Source organism: Physella acuta, unplaced genomic scaffold (assembly GCF_028476545.2).
Source record: "Physella acuta isolate Inbredline_101_S28 unplaced genomic scaffold, ASM2847654v3 ptg002129l, whole genome shotgun sequence".
In the NCBI taxonomy this organism is placed as follows: Eukaryota; Metazoa; Mollusca; class Gastropoda; family Physidae; genus Physella; species Physella acuta.
In genome coordinates, this window is record NW_026733630.1 from 3372 (window position 1) to 20770 (window position 17399).

Below are 17399 nucleotides of genomic sequence, written 5' to 3' on the forward strand. Positions count from 1 at the left end.
AAAAACCCATTTCCTGTTTTACATCCGGTTCGTTTTGTTCAAAACAAAAATAAGTTCCCTTATGAATTCACAATTTGTTTTCACTGAGTGTGTTCGGTAAAATTATTGTGTATCGTTTACTTTGTACTTTTGTTGAAATATAAAGCGGATATTAGATAGCTATCTGAGTCTGAATGCATGTTTTGTTTCAATATTACGTTAAAGCTTTGTTGAACTACCTACATTTTTGTAAAGTCCGGGTTTTTAAAATCACGCACAGCACACATTCTGTATTCTTCTAAACCCAAGTAGGCTAAGTTGAAAGGTCATGAGAATATAAGCCAAATATCCCGTCGAAGCTTACGATAGAGACCTCTAATGTTAAACTTTATTATCGTTTCCAATTTTTTTAAACGTTGAATTTACTTTTGTCTTTATCGAGAAGTTGTGTTTGGCGTGGTATGAAATTATGGCATGCCCAATAGAATCCCGTTGTGCAAGTTTCTTTCAGGCATAGACTCCATCCCCCGAACTAATTCCCCCCCCCCCCCCCCCCCCCGAAAATTTAAGTCCACCCCACCCCGAAAGTTTTTGGAGAAAAAAAGACTTCAAGAAACAATGCCTGTATACCCCTAAAATCGCGCCACCTCACTATTATCGCAGTTTACTCCTTAAATCTTTGTATGCCCCTAAAATGAAAATATGCCCCTAAAATCACGATATGCTCCTGAAATCACTATATGCCCCTAAAATCCTTGTATGCTTCTAAAATCCTTGTATGCCCCTAAAATCCTTGTATGCCCCTAAAATCCTTATATGCTCCTAGAATCCTTGTATGCTCCTAAAATCTCTGGGGATGTTCTAAAACCGTGGTAAAATCCATCCCGTTTACTGTACAGCTTTAGCTTCGATTCTATTTGAAATCAAACTCGAGTTTTAAAATCCAATTTTTCATTCTATTAAAACCCTCGCAAAAAGAATACTCTCCACCCCCCTCCCCCACTTCACACAACACAATTTTTCAACTGCTAGCCACTGCCTAAAACAAGGTATCGCCTGTCCGGGATAAAAAAAAATCACGTGACCAACTCACACGTGCAGCACCTCAATGACGTTATTGTTTATTTTTAGTTGTGTGTGTAGTGGCTCAGAGTTCTTGCACTGACAACTCGGTAAGCAGGTAGGTTTTTTGTTTTTTTTTACAAAAATACTTTCTTAAACACATGTATTTCAAAGTGTTAGAAATCAGGCAGATCCATATAAAAACACATTTATAGACATATGAAACATTCCAGGTAGGAATTTAAACAAAAAAATTAACATTCAATTTATCATTAAATTAGCATATATATATATATATATATATATATATATATATATATATATATATATATATATATATATATATATATATATATATATATATGTATATATACATATACATACATGTATACATATATATACATATAATTGCGTGTGCGTATGTATATATATACATATATATACATACATACATATATATATATATATATATATATATATATATGTATATATATACATATAATTGCGTGTGTGTATTTATATATATACATATATATACATATATAAACATAAATATACACATATATATATATATATATATATATATATATATATATATATATATATATATATATATATATATATATATATATACACACACACACGCAATTATGCAGTTAAGCATAGAACTAAATAAAAATCGATGAATAAAATGCATCTATGCACACCGCCTTTAGAAAAAATACTTAATATCTCCCTATCACAACCTAGTGCAATCTTTGATGTGGTCGACTGAATATGAAGCTTCATTTAATTTTATCATTGTAGTGCATTGTAGCTGAATATTTCATGTAATTATAAAATGATATTTCATCGGATGTGAACTTGTTTGACGTGGTAGATACGTTCATTTGTATTTCCTTGTGCTTTATTTTGGTGTCTGCGGCTCTTAGGTATTTGTGAATCTCAGTCCCTCCCTTTAGTCCCCCACAACCCCCGTTAGTCCGAGGATGGTATGTGGGGTGGTGATTTTGAGTATGACTAAAAAAAATAAAAATATAAAATGCGCATCTCATTTAGTGGTGGGTCGAACAGGAAAAGGTTTACAGTACGTATATCTGTTGCCATGGCAGCAAGGTTACGACACTGTTTTCTAGTCCTTGTTTGCCAGCAGCATGCGTGATGACATAGGACGGCCATTCCTTCACACACAGGTTCGTTATCTCAACTCGATCAAGTGTTTAGCTGGAATTTGTTTTTCGCGAGATAAGTCAAAGGGTGACTTCCCCTTGACAGAGCCTACAAAGTCTTAGGATTGCCTCCCCTGACCGGAGTCCCAAATTGCTGAGACTGTGCAAGATATCGGGACGTGGATTCAGATCGGTGTCTTCGCTCAACTCTCAAAACTTCAGTGCTGTGGGAGGTCTCTGGTTAAAAGATATCGTCTGAGGCAGATCCATTGCGCTACAGATACAAGGTATCATCATAAAGGCAGATCCATTGCACTACAGATACAAGGTATCATCATAAAGGCAGATCCATTGCACTACAGATACAAGGTATCATCATAAAGGCAGATCCATTGCACTACAGATACAAGGTATCATCATAAAGGCAGATCCATTGCACTACAGATAAAATATATCATCAGAGAGATCTGTTACGTCACAGATAGGTGACGAAAAATAAGTAAGTTTAGAAATAAAATAAAAAATAAGGAAAAAAATGTTGGCGAAAATAACTAAAACCTGTTTAAAAGAATTTTTTTTTAAAATTAGCTTAAATAAAACTACACTGCTGATGAGTTTTCTTTTTTTAATGAGCTGTTTAAACTATTTCGCGCTAGTTCGAAATTTCATCGAATTTTGCAGCGTTTTTAGTTTGATTCTAAACCACGTACATTTAAATATTAAAATATTTTAAGTGGCGCTGTTTAATTTTATATTCAAAGTTAAAATTATATTGTTTATTTTCGTGCTACTTTGTGTAGGTTATGCCCCTCCACCCCCCAACCTCCCGTTAACATTAAAAAAGTTTAAAAAAAAACAGACAGAAGTTATACAGCAAGCAATGTTGTTGTTCTACTTTCGATATTGCTTTAAACATTTTATTTCTTCACCCTCAGGCTTGGTCTAGCCATGAAGCTAGAGGTATGGCTGATGTTTGTTGCTTACGTCAGTCTGGCTGCCAGCCAATCAACAGGCAGCAACACGAACGAGACGGAAGCGCTTCAGTTCCTCCAAGATTATGAGGTTGAAAGAGAAAAGATCGAGATCGACCTTGTGGACAAAGAATATACCTTCAAAACAAACATTACGGATGAGCATGAAAAAATATATGTAATTACTAATCATCAGTTAATTAGAAATATCTTAAATATTTATAAAATAACTTGAAGCAATAATTTTTAAAGCGCGAGGATGATTGGTATCATCCCGGGCAAATCTAAATGTGTTGAAATTAATGGTCGCCTGTGGTGGAAGGGGGGGGGGGGGGTTGATGGCAAGGAATGGTATGGTCACGGTCGTGGTCTAGCGGTAGTGTGTTTGCAATCCCGAGTGTCTCATGTTCGATACCTGGGTTCCAGACCCAGGTGTACCGGGGGATGAGGCAAAATCCCGGGGGACACCCGCAGGCTAAGGGACTGAAAATATGGGGTTTAGAGACACCTTAGATAGACAGCCGAGCATTGCCCGAGTCGGTTATGCCGATATGTATGTGTATATAGAGAGAGTGGGATGTAGACTGTAGAGAGAGAGAGAAAGAGAGAGAAAGAAAGAGTTATAAATACCTAATCCAATCCACTTTAGATGACTCAAGTTATAATATAATTTTTTCTTGTTAGGGGTCATCCATAAATGACGTCACACTCGTAGGGGGGAGGGGGGGGTCTGTAATTTTTGTGACGATGTGTGATGAGGGGGAAAGGGGGTGGGGGTCAGATGTTGCGACGTCACATTTTTGCATTATAAAAAAGCAATGTTAGAAAACGAAATTTAAACGTTATTTCGCGTTTTAGATAACTGTTTTAATAAATTGTAATAGTTTAGACAAGATTTAGGAAAAATATCGATGTTTTAAAAAAATTCAACTGCAATTTTGAGGGGGGTTGTAGGTTGAGGTGTGACGTCATTTTAGGGGGGGGGGCGTGTGGCTTTTTGTGACGACGTGTGACGGAGGGGAGGGGGGAGGTAACAATCGTCAAAAAAGCGTGACGTCATTTATGGATGACCCCTTAATTCTGTCAAGACTTGATGGGCTTGTTAAGAAATTGTTTAGACAATAAGCCTGAAAATTATACAAACCAACCATTCGTATCCAAATTTATTTTATATTTTATATTTTTCTTACCAAAATCATTGTGCCAAATATAAAATAGTAAAGTTAAGAGATACATTAATTTCATCGGTTTTCTTTTTTTACAAGTAGAGGGGTTGTTAAAGGGTTTTGTGGCAGGGTTTATGTCGTAGGGTAGGGTTTTTGTTATTGTCCTAAAATCACACCAAAAAAAAAAAAACCCACACCATTTGATTTTGGTCTTTATCGTTTTTAAACAAAAAAATAGAATGCAAAAGCAATAGAAAAAGCCAAGTTTGATTTGGAATGGAGCAAAAAAGCAGCGGAGTTCAATGATACTGGCATGAGCAGTGACGTCAGACGACAGTTTCATTTCATCCGGGACATTGGTACAGCAGCACAAAAGGACGAGAGCAAACTGCAGAAGGTAAAACAGTTGGTCTAGTCAAGGAAATGTGTCAACGCATCTTTCAAAGTATTCGGATATCTATACTTTAACGTATCAATTTTTGTATATAATTATACTGCAATAAAGAATTTTTACATAATTATATTCATATACATATATATATATATATATATATATATATATATATATATATATATATATATATATATATATATATGCCTAAAAAATGTACATATAAAATGTATATATAATATGTATTTTACACACACACATATATATATATATATATATATATATATATATATATATATATATATATATATATATATATATATATATATATATATATATATGCCTAAAAATGTACATATAAAATGTATATATAATATGTATTTTACATATATATATATATATATATATATATATATATATATATATATATATATATATATATATATATATATATATATATATATATATATATATCTGTCCCGCAGCTAACAGAACTCCAGTCTGAGATGTCCACGCTGTACAACACAGCCAAAGTTTGTTTACAGACGACCAAAGATGGCTGTCTCGACATGGAGCCAGGTAGACCAAACTAGTTTCATAACGTGCAGTATAACTTATTCACACATTTCATTCACACAGATATTTGTTAGTGTAGCTTGTAAGGACTGATTTGATTGGTCCGTGTCCCCCAGGCATCACGCGCCTGATGGCCGAGTCACGTGACTACGAGAAACTCCTGGCTGTCTGGAGCGGCTGGCATGACGCCACGGGCCGTCAGATGAAGGACATGTACGTGCAGTACGTCGATCTGATGAATGATGCCGTACGACAGGCAGGTATGTGGCTGCTTCATACAACTTACGTCTCGTAACGCTACATCGGGCAACAAGAAAACAAAAAATAATGGACAATTTTTCGCGATCGCGTAATGGATACTCAACTTTTATACTGGCGTCCATATTGATACGCTGCACTGCCCTTTGTCCAATATCACAGCGTGGTTGGATAATAGAACGTACGACTCCAAACCCGAAAGATTCGGGTTTGGATCCCGGACTCGAGTCCGTAGAACGTCCCTGAGTCCACCAAGCTCTGACGGGTACCCAGCTCACGTTAAGGAAGGTAAAGCCGGCTGAGCATAGTGGCATAGTGCTGACCACACTTTCACTTCATAAGCCGAAGGCAATGAAACAGGTGAACTCTACTTCACCTTCCTCACGGACTGTCAAGTTCGAATAGGTACTTTTAAGAGTTTGTTATATCTTATCCCCGTTCTAAGCGGTCTTACGCTATCTTTTAACATTGAAATATCCGAAAGTTAATTCCCGTTCTAATAATAATAGATAGCTATAGTTAATCGGCAAATACAAAATAATTCTATTATTTGCTATCAAATTAAATTACGTGTTTGGGGGAGAGTTAATTTATTCACCGTATGATTTTTGGCAATGGCCATCTAAACCTTAACACAGTAACACTAGACATTATTCTACCCCCCCCCCTATCAACCTGACAAATGTTGAACTTTCAGGGTTCAAGGACGCAAGCGACCACTGGAGGTCGTGGTACGAGTCACCGACCTTCGAGGAGGACGTGGCCCAGCTGATGAGTCAGGTGCTGCCGCTCTACGAGCAGCTCCACGCCTACGTTCGCCGGCACCTCAAGCAGCTGTACGGGGCGGATAAATTTCCGGCTTCCGGTCACATTCCGGCACATCTGCTAGGTAACCGAACCATATTTTTCATCTACCAGGTAATAATAGGCCCCGAACCATTCCCCCCCCCCCCCCCCACCCCCACCCATCACGTCTACACCCTCACCTGATGAAAGAAACAGGATATTTGTATACAAAATTTATACTTCAATACTCTCGAATATATCAACATTAAGTCTTCCATCTAAGCAGGTAATATTGGGGCCATTCTCCAACATTTTCATTACGGCCCAGCCCCCTCCACAATACCCCCTTTACGGCACCCTTTCTTATAGTTCAAAGCCGAATCTTCCATCTACCCAGGTATATGTGAACCAAACTCCACACCCACAAAACGTTACCTCTATCCCACATTTAAAAACCCGACCTTCCATCTACCCAGGGGACATATGGGCCCAGGAGTGGGGCAACATCGCCTCTGAGGTCATGCCATACAAGGACAGACCCCTGATAGACGTCACCGATCAGCTGATCCAACAGGTTGGTCATCTACTTCAAATCAACAACAGTTTCTTCTTCTTCTTCGTTCTTACTTGTGGCACATTTTAAGGGAGTTCCTAGAACAAAATTTAAGTATTGCATGTCAACATGACATGGTGTTCGCCATTTGGCTCTTTGAATTCGGTCTGCTTTTCTTTCTGGGTTAACATCCATAGCCTATGCTCACCCAAGAACATTCGCTGAGACAGTAGTAGTTTGTGTTTGGAATTTTCTCAATTAGATGGGTTGCTGTCCTCAGCTAACGAGCCTCGTTTGCCATAGAATCGCCAATTAATTAGATGCACTTTTACCTTACAGTTACAATATTTAAAAAAAATTATTTAAAAAGATCAGCTGATTATTAGCTGATTTTAATTAATTCGCGGGTTATGAGCATGTTGATGTTGCAATCTAACAGTGACTTTAAAAATGTCCAGAACTATACAGCCAAGACGATGTTCGACACAGCTGAAGCCTTCTTTGTGTCGCTGGGTTTCGACAAGATGGTGCCCACCTTTTGGACCAAGTCTGTGATCGAGAAACCCACGGACGGGCGGAAGGTCGCCTGCCACGCCTCGGCCTGGGATTTTTACAACAGGAAAGACTTTGCGTGAGTGGCATTTTGTTGATCCCCTGACCCTAGCCTCCATTTGATCCAATCATCCCAACATTCAGTTGATCCCCTGACCCCACGATTCAATTGATCTCAGTGACCCTAACATTCCATTAATCCAAAGACCAGACAAAATTTAAAAAGAAATGCCTTTGCAAGGCTTGAACATAAAGCACGTTTTTCTACTGCTACCCCTTATGTTTACGACCTCATCCAAAGACAATCCCAAGGTTTGAACTCTCATTGCCAGGATCAAGATGTGCACAGACATTACTCACGAGGACTTGATGACCATCCACCACGAGATGGGGCACATACAGTACTACATGCAGTACAAGGACCAGCCTGTAGTCTACAGGGATGGTGCCAACAACGGTACGTCTACAGGATTACGCGATATACTCTAGGATTAGCCTTTACCGGATTAGCCTTTGATCTTTAAGATTAGTCTTTACAAGATTAGCATTTGGTCTTTAGGATTAGTCTTTACAAGATTAGCATTTGGTCTTTAGGATTAGTATACACAAGATTAGCCTTTGGTCTTTAGGATTAGTCTTTACACGATTAGCCTTTGGTTTTTAGGATTAGTCATTACACGATTAACTTTGGTCTTTAGGATTAGCATGTGATCTACATGATGGGCCTACAATGGTAGATCTACAAGATAAGCTGTTATCACCGAGATTAATACGTGGTCTAACGGATTAGTCTTTGGCTTTCATGATTAGCTTACTTTCTCCAGGATTAACCTGTCGTCAAGAGAATTAACCTGTAGTCTCAAGGATTAGCCTGTGGTCTCCATGATTAGCCTGTGGTCTCCAGGATTAACCTGTAGTCTCAAGGATTAGCCTGTGGTCTCCATGATTAGCCTGTGGTCTCCATGATTAGCCTGTGGTCTCCAGGATTAACCTGTAGTCTCAAGGATTAGCCTGTGGTCTCCATGATTAGCCTGTGGTCTCCATGATTAGCCTGTGGTCTCCAGGATTAACCTGTAGTCTCAAGGATTAGCCTGTGGTCTCCATGATTAGCCTGTGGTCTCCAGGATTAGCCTGTAGTCTCAAGGATTAGCCTGTGGTCTCCATGATTAGCCTGTGGTCTCCAGGATTAGCCTGTAGTCTCAAGGATTAGCCTGTGGTCTCCATGATTAGCCTGTGGTCTCCAGGATTAGCCTGTAGTCTCAAGGATTAGCCTGTGGTCTCCATGATTAGCCTGTGGTCTCCAGGATTAGCCTGTAGTCTCAAGGATTAGCATGTGGTCTTCATGATTAGCCTGTAGTCTCAAGGATTAGCCTGTGGTCTCTAGGATTAGCCTGTGGTCTCTAGGATTAGCCTGTGGTCTCTAGGATAGCACCAACGATAGGTCCCCATGATATGTGTCTGGTCTACAAGTATGGTGTCAGCATAGCTGTGGCCTACACACAACCTGTTTCATGTAGGAATCAGATTGTTAGAGGCAGGGTTACCCGAAAACTGTTAAAAATTAGCCAGGTACCTATAACAGCTGAGTAGACTCAGTGACACAGCAATTACATTTCCTTTTGAGGTCACCTTGTTAGCTGATAAGCGTTTGAAAAATACACAATAAACAATCAAATTATTCAGAAGGTCAACAACACATTTGATGGTCAACAACACATTCAGATAATCTCCTCCAGTGTTTCTTCCAGACTTTTTTCTCCGGGGGGGCACTTGAAATCTTCGGGGGGGGGGGGGGGGCGGTAAACTTTCTTCGGGGGGGCGGACACTGTTAAAAGTATATATTTTCTATATAAATTATATAAATTTCATTTCGTTCGGGGGGGCGGTAAAAAATTTGCGGGGGGGCTTTGCCCCCCCGAAGAGATGCCTGGAAGAAACTCTGATCTCCTCCTAGGGACAGTGCTGTAGAAATGCCTGAAAGAAACTCGCAGATCGTAAACAAATTATACCAGCCCTTGTCCTTGAAAAATGTAAACACACCAGACAAATTGCCCCCCCCCCCCCCCAAAGAACACGACTAAACCTAAGACCTGCTGATTACTTTCTTTCCTAGGTTTCCACGAGGCAATCGGTGACGTCATGGCCCTGTCAGTCCAGACACCTGAGCACCTGAAGAAGATCAACCTGTTGACAGAGTTTCTGGACGACAAAGGTGAGGCGGGGTCGTGTGTCTCTCTAGACTTTAGCTTTCTAAAGTTGTAACAAAAGACACGGTCGATTCTTGTCTCTAAATGTTAGCTTTCTAAAGTTGTAACAAAATGTGGGACACGGTCTATTCTTCTCTCTAGACTTTAGCTTTCTAAAGTTGTAACAAAATGTGGGACACGGTCTATTCTTCTCTCTAGACTTTAGCTTTCTAAAGTTGTAGCAAAATGTGGGACACGGTCTATTCTTCTCTCTAGACTTTAGCTTTCTAAAGTTGTAGCAAAATGTGGGACACGGTCAATTCTTCTCTCTAGACTTTAGCTTTCTAAAGTTGTAGCAAAATGTGGGACACGGTCTATTCTTCTCTCTAGACTTTAGCTTTCTAAAGTTGTAGCAAAATGTGGGACACGGTCTATTCTTCTCTCTAGACGTTAGCTTTCTAAAGTTGTATCAAAATGTGGGACACGGTCTATTCTTCTCTCTAGACTTTAGCTTTCTAAAGTTGTAGCAAAATGTGGGACACGGTCTATTCTTCTCTCTAGACTTTAGCTTTCTAAAGTTGTAGCAAAATGTGGGACACGGTCTATTCTTCTCTCTAGACTTTAGCTTTCTAAAGTTGTAGCAAAATGTGGGACACGGTCAATTCTTCTCTCTAGACTTTAGCTTTCTAAAGTTGTAGCAAAATGTGGGACACGGTCTATTCTTCTCTCTAGACTTTAGCTTTCTAAAGTTGTAGCAAAATGTGGGACACGGTCTATTCTTCTCTCTAGACGTTAGCTTTCTAAAGTTGTATCAAAATGTGGGACACGGTCTATTCTTCTCTCTAGACTTTAGCTTTCTAAAGTTGTAGCAAAATGTGGGACACGGTCTATTCTTCTCTCTAGACGTTAGCTTTCTAAAGTTGTATCAAAATGTGGGACACGGTCTATTCTTCTCTCTAGACTTTAGCTTTCTAAAGTTGTAGCAAAATGTGGGACACGGTCTATTCTTCTCTCTAGACTTTAGCTTTCTAAAGTTGTAGCAAAATGTGGGACACGGTCAATTCTTCTCTCTAGACTTTAGCTTTCTAAAGTTGTAACTTAATGTGGTACACGGTCTATTCTTCTCTCTAGACTTTAGCTTTCTAAAGTTGTAGCAAAATGTGGGACACGGTCAATTCTTCTCTCTAGACTTTGGCTTTCTAAAGTTGTAACATAATGTGGTACACGGGTAATTCATCTCCCTAAAAGCTCGCTTTCTAGTTTTATACAATTTCTGCTTAAAGCCTTGGGCTGCGAACATTATGAGCTCATGGGTTTCGTATGTAATTCGAGAAGTTCGAGCCTCTAGGTGCTTATACTCAGGAGTATTCGTAATATGAGTCGTTCGAACTCCGAATAGCTCTTGACCTGTAGTTTAAGACATCAAATGATTGTGAACGTTTGTCCTGATTTAGAGAGTGACGTCAACTTCCTGATGTCCATGGCACTCAGGAAACTCGCCTTCCTGCCATTTGGTTACCTGACTGACCTCTGGCGCTGGGCAGCGTTTAGAGGTGACGTCACGCCCGACAACTACACCAAGTACTGGTGGGATTTAAAGTAAGTTGATGGGTGGGATTTAATGTAAGCTGATGGGTGGGATTTTAAGTAAGTTGATGGGTGGGATTTAAAGTAAGGTTATAGGTGGGATTTAAAGTAAGTTGATGGGTGGGATTTATAGTTAGTTGATGGGTGGGATTTAAAGTAAGTTTATGGGTGGGATTTTTTTGGGTATGTTTTGATAGAATCCGCAAAGTGACAACTTTGAGAATTGGAAAAAAATAGTAAAGGTCCTAAGTAAAGGCATTGTACGTAATGATGTTGTTGCGTGTGTGTGTGTGATGTGTGTGTGTGATGAGGTTGTATGTGTACGTGTGTGATGATGTTGTGGTGTACCTGCGTGATGCTGCTACTGTGTGACACCTGTAATTCCTCAAACACCCTGTCACCCTCCAACCTCCAGGTGCAGATACCAGGGACTGTCGTCTCCGATACCAAGATCTTCCTCAGACTTTGACCCTGGGGCCAAATATCACGTGGCTGCAGATGTTCCTTACATCAGGTAAACATCATTCCCCATGTTCCTTACATCAGGTAAACATCATGTCCCATGTTCCTTACATCAGGTAAACATCATGTCCCATGTTTCTTACATCAGGTAAACATCATGTCCCATGTTCCTTACATCAGGTAAACATCATGTCCCATGTTTCTTACATCAGGTAAACATCATGTCCCATGTTTCTTACATCAGGTAAACATTATGTCCCATGTTCTTAACATCAGGTAAATATCATGTCCCATGTTCCTTACATCAGGTAAACATCATGTCCCATGTTCCTTACATCAGGTAAACATCATGTCCCATGTTCCTTACATCAGGTAAACATCATGTCCCATGTTCCTTACATCAGGTAAACATCATGTCCCATGTTCCTTACATCAGGTAAACATCATGTCCCATGTTCCTTACATCAGGTAAACATCATGTCACATGTTCCTTACATCAGGTAAACATCATGTCCCATGTTCCTTACATTCGGTTTGCTCCACATCCCATGTTCTTTACTTTGGCTAAATACCATTTCCCCTATTCCTTACATTAGCTTAGCAAAGCATCCAATGACCGTTGCATTAGGTAAAATTACTTATCCTTTATTTCTAATATGTTCGTACTTTTGTATTTAACTGTATTCATTATACAATTAGCTTGTTCATCTACCTGTATCAGCCAGCCTGCAGTTATCCCACCCACCTGTAGCTATCCCATCCACATGTAGCTCTCCCATCCACATCCAACTATCCCATCCACATGTAGCTCCCCCATCCACATGTAGCTATCCCATCCATTATCCACAGGTACTTCGTGTCATTCATCATCCAGTTCCAGTTCCACAAGGCCGCCTGTCAGGCCGCCGGCCACACGGGGCCCCTGCACAGGTGTGACATCTACAACAGCAGGGATGCGGGGGACCTCTTCAGGTAGGTCATGTAGGTCATCTTGGTTAGGGGACCTCTTCAGGTAGGTCATGTAGGTCTTGGTGGGGGTGGGGGATCTCTTCAAGTAGGTCATGTTGGTCATCTTGGTTGGGGGGGATCTCTTCAGTTAGGTCATGTAGGTCTTGGTGGGGGTGGGGGATCTCTTCAAGTAGGTCATGTTGGTCATCTTGGTTGGGGGGGATCTCTTCAGTTAGGTCATGTTGGTTTTGGTGGGGGGGGGGGGGATCTCTTCAAGTAGGTCATGTTGGTCATCTTGGTTGGGGGGGATCTCTTCAGTTAGGTCATGTAGGTCTTGGTGGGGGTGGGGGATCTCTTCAAGTAGGTCATGTTGGTCATCTTGGTTGGGGGGGATCTCTTCAGTTAGGTCATGTTGGTTTTGGTGGGGGGGGGGGATCTCTTCAGGTAGGTCATGTTGGTTTTGGTTAGAGAACCTCTTCAGGTTAGTCAAGTTGGTCTTGGTGGGGGTGGGGGACCTCTTCAAGTAGGTCATGTTGGTCATCTTGGTTGGGGGGATCTCTTCAGGTAGGTCATGTTTGTTTTGGTTGGGGGGGACCTCTTCAGGTAGGTCATGTTGGTCTTGGTGGAGGGGTCGGCGTGGTCGAGTCGGTAAAGCTCATGGTTGCTAAACCGAAAAGTCTCGAGTTCGAACCCTCGGGCAGATGAGGCTCGTTAACTGGGGACAGCCACTCTTCTAGGAGAGACAACTCCAAAATTAAACAACTGCTGCCTTGTAGTTTGTTCTTGGTTGGACAAAGGCTATGGAAGCAAAAATCCAAAAAGAAAAGCAGGCTGAAATCGGAGTCAATGACCTCAATGGCGCATAACCAGTTGACACGTAACGCTTAATTGCGTTGGAGGCGTGGTCGAGTCGGCAAAAAAAGCTCATGGTTGATAAATTCGAAATAAGTCTCGAGTTCAAACCCACTGGCAGATAAATCTCGATCCCCTTCCACACTAATAATTAAGAACGAAGAAGAAGAAGAAGAAAAGAGGTCTTGGTGGGGGGAATCTCTTCAGGTAGGTCATGTTGGTCTTGGTGGGGGGGGGGAATCTCTTCAGGTAGGTCATGTTGGTCTTGGTGGGGGGGGGGGGGGAATCTCTTCAGGTAGGTCATGTTGGTCTTGGTGGGGGGGGGGGGAATCTCTTCAGGTAGGTCATGTTGGTCTTGGTGGGGGGGGGGATCTCTTCAGGTAGGTCATGTTTGTTTTGGATGGGAATCTCTTCAAGTAGGTCATGTTTGTTTTGGTTGGGGGATCTCTTCAAGTAGGTCACGTTTGTTTTGTTTGGGGGAGGATCTCTTCAAGTATGTCATGTTGGTCTTGGCGGGGAATCTCTTCAAGTAGGTCATGTTTGTTTTGGTTGGAGGGGTCTCTTCAAGTAGGTTATTTTGGTCTTGAATGGGGGATCTCTTCAAGTAGGTCATGTTTGTTTTGGTAGGGGGATCTCTTCAAGTAGGTCATGTTTCTTTTGGTTGGGGGATCTCTTCAAGTAGGTCATGTTGGTCTTGGTTCGTGGGGGGGGATCTCTTCAAGTAGGTGTTGTTTGTCCTGGTTAGGAGGGTTTGCCCCTAAGGGGCATGATACATCCCACCCCCTAGCCTCTTGTGTATCCCCTGGGGCATGATAAACACCCCCACCCCCACAACCTCTATCCCCAGGGGCATGATAAACAACCCCACCCCACAACCTCTATCCCCAGGGGCATGATGCAACTCGGGGCCTCCCAGCCCTGGCCTGTGGCCATGAAAAACATGACCGGTCAGGACAGGATGGACGCTGGGGCTCTCCTGGAATATTTCCACCCCCTCATGGAATTTCTCCGCAAGCAAAACGGCAACGACTACGGCTGGGACCCCCAGTGCCCGTCCCCCGCCCCCATCTCTGACACCCCAGCCGACACGAACGACCAGAGAGAGAAGTGCCTCGAAAATACCAGAACCGGAACCGTCACTGATATTCCCTTGGCCTTCACCTTCTTGGAATCGTATGACAAAGAGGCTGGTGATATAAAATACAGAGTCAAAGAAGCGGAGTACGCGTACGAATCAAATCTGACCAAAGAAAACGAAGACAATTTTGTAAGTTATTTTTGGATAATCTCAAACATGTTCAAAAGCCGCCAAAAGTTTTTAACAACCACGAAACTGCCATGTTTTATTTTTGTCACATCTGCCACATGAGCGGCGTGGACTCAGGAACAGTGTTTCTTCCAGACTTTTTTCTCCGGGGGGGGGGCACTAGATATTTTTTCGGGGGAGGGCGGTCAACATTTTCCGGGGGGGGGGGGGCGGACACAAGTAAATATGTTTGCTATATAAATTCCATCTCGTTCGGGATGGAGGTAGACTTTCTCTCCCCCCCCCCCCCCTGAAGAGATGCCTGGAAGAAAATCTGCTCAGGAACGTTCCACTGACTTGAGTCCGGATTCGAACTCGAGACTTTCGGGTTTAGCCTCTAGGGTGGTCTAATAATGAACTATTTCGTTGACGACACCGATCTTTAATTCGCTCTAGCCCTAAATCCCTGCTTACTCTAACAGTACAAACAATGACTTTTGTTACATTCCTTTGCATAATTTGATAATTTAATGAGCTCTAGCTCTAATTCCCTGCTCTAACAGTACAAACAGTGAATTTTGTTTCGTTCGTTTGCACACACAGATTACTTTAATTAGCTCTAGCCCCTAAATTGACCGTTGATTGTCCAGTCCAGCTGAGGCAACAGATCTTGTTGTGTCTCCTTCAGGTGAAGCTGGAGATGGAGCAGGCGGAGTTTGACCTGAGAAAGTTCAAGGAATCTCTTGTGTACAACGTCACCGCGATGCCTGAATCCATGAGACGGCAGTTCAAGTTTATCCGGGAGATTGGATCTGCCGCCCAGCCCGACCGGGCCAAGCTTCAGAGGGTGAGGTGTTAGACACGGGGTGGGGTGGGGTCGGAGGTGTAGGGTAGAGGGTGAGGTGTTAGACACGGGATGGGGTGGGTCGGAGGGTAAACGGAAAAAAAGTCACAGGAAAAAAAAAACACAGAAAAAAAGTCACAGTTTTTGCTAGGAAAAAAAGTCACAGAAAAAAAGTCACAATGGAAAAATTTTATCGGAAAAAAAGTCACAGAAATAAAGTCACAGAAATAAAGTCACAGAAAAAAAGTCACAAAAATCTTTTTAGAAATATTTTTATTAATTTGTTAAGAATTGTAAAATTGTGTATGTTTATTGTTGTGGGTTGTATTTTTTGATAGCATAAATTATTTATAGACGTTAAAAGCATTATGATTTATAATAATTGTAAGTAAAAATACTCTAAGATAATTAAAACAAAAATCTCAAGTTTTGTTACGTATTTAGTTAAATACGCGGTAGAAAAGTTAATTATAAAAGAAATTTAGGCACATTTTGCCGTAGGCTATTCTCTGGTCGGCTTCTCCTCAGTAGGCATTGTCCGAACATATGTTGTGTTGTTGACGTTATGCGTCAATGACAGCCTTTGAACCTTGTCGGCTTTCTGTTTTGATCCTAAGTTTTGTTATGTAATGAGCGTGATACATGTGGGCAGTAAAGGTGGTTGAACTAAACATAACTATTGTTGCCATGAGTTGAGAGCAGCAAGTCAGATGAACTTACCATTTCACGGTAATTTAATGGTATTAAATTCAAATTTCAAATTTATTCAAATTTATTCAAACAACGGTTACAATTGTAGGCACAAAGGCCTTTTTTCACATTGGCCGTTTAAACAAATAAAACAATTCAATAACACATAGCAGTAACACATAGCACTGAAAATGTGGAATAAAGAAACAATGGTACATAGCAATCATACATAATGAGATAAAAAAGAGAATATAATAGATGAATGAGAAATGTTACAATGAGTCAGTTAGGTCATTAAATAATTTTAGTTTTAATTTAGATTTGAATATATTTTCAGATCTAGATAGCTTTATTTTATTAGGAAGATTGTTCCACAAATTAGAACCAGAGTAGGCGAAGCTATGTTTTTGGAAAAAGGTTGAATAAGGGAATGGTAAATTGAGACGACGACCTAATTTTATGTTAAAAGAAAATAGATCTGATAAGTAAGAGGGGGCTGTTTCGTGGAATATTTTATATAAGAAAATTGATTTAGTATATATTATCTTTTTATTTAATGGAAGTATTTTAGTTGTAAGAAAAGAATCCATACTACTAGACAAGCCAGTAACCAGTTTTATAAAAAAACACGATGAAAACCGTGGCTTTGGAGCATTCTATTAAATGCTACTAATCTTAAGTTTAAAATAATTACAATCTACATACTTCATAATAGATATTTTAAGATGAATTATAAAAATTCCTATGCGTATACAGCCTACACACATTACATTACATTTAATTAATCCTAAGTTAATTTGCACTCTCTAAATATTTAATACATAAAAGTATTATCAAATATCATGCAAATATATATTTGTGACTTTTTTTCCTGTGACTTTTTTTCCTGTGACTTTTTTTCCTGTGACTTTTTTTCTGTGTTTTTTTTCCTGTGTTTTTTTTTCCTGTGACTTTTTTTCCTACAATCGGGTCGGAGGGGGGGGGGGAGGATTGTACAGGGGCGGGTTTCAGACAAGGGTAGGGTGGGGTTGGAGGGTAGAGGGGCAGGTTTCAGACGGGGTGGAGTCGGAGGGGAGGGTAGAGGGGCAGGTTTCAGACAAAGGGTAGGGTAGGGTGGGACA

General features: G+C 40.6%; 1 protein-coding gene across 1 annotated transcript in view; it reads left to right on the forward strand.

Moving 5' to 3' along the window:
• Positions 1–2085: 2085 nt before the first annotated feature.
• LOC131932283 (angiotensin-converting enzyme) overlaps positions 2086–17399 on the forward strand; it is a gene marked incomplete at its 5' end in the record, with an annotated part of 43027 nt that continues 27713 nt past the window's right edge. The window contains 15 exon segments of the mRNA XM_059289153.1: positions 2086–2709; positions 3146–3359; positions 4586–4744; positions 5224–5317; positions 5431–5574; positions 6270–6461; positions 6835–6932; positions 7370–7542; positions 7796–7920; positions 9577–9675; positions 11104–11248; positions 11652–11750; positions 12548–12670; positions 14387–14765; positions 15433–15591. Coding sequence (XP_059145136.1) covers positions 3159–3359; positions 4586–4744; positions 5224–5317; positions 5431–5574; positions 6270–6461; positions 6835–6932; positions 7370–7542; positions 7796–7920; positions 9577–9675; positions 11104–11248; positions 11652–11750; positions 12548–12670; positions 14387–14765; positions 15433–15591 — 2190 coding nt within the window.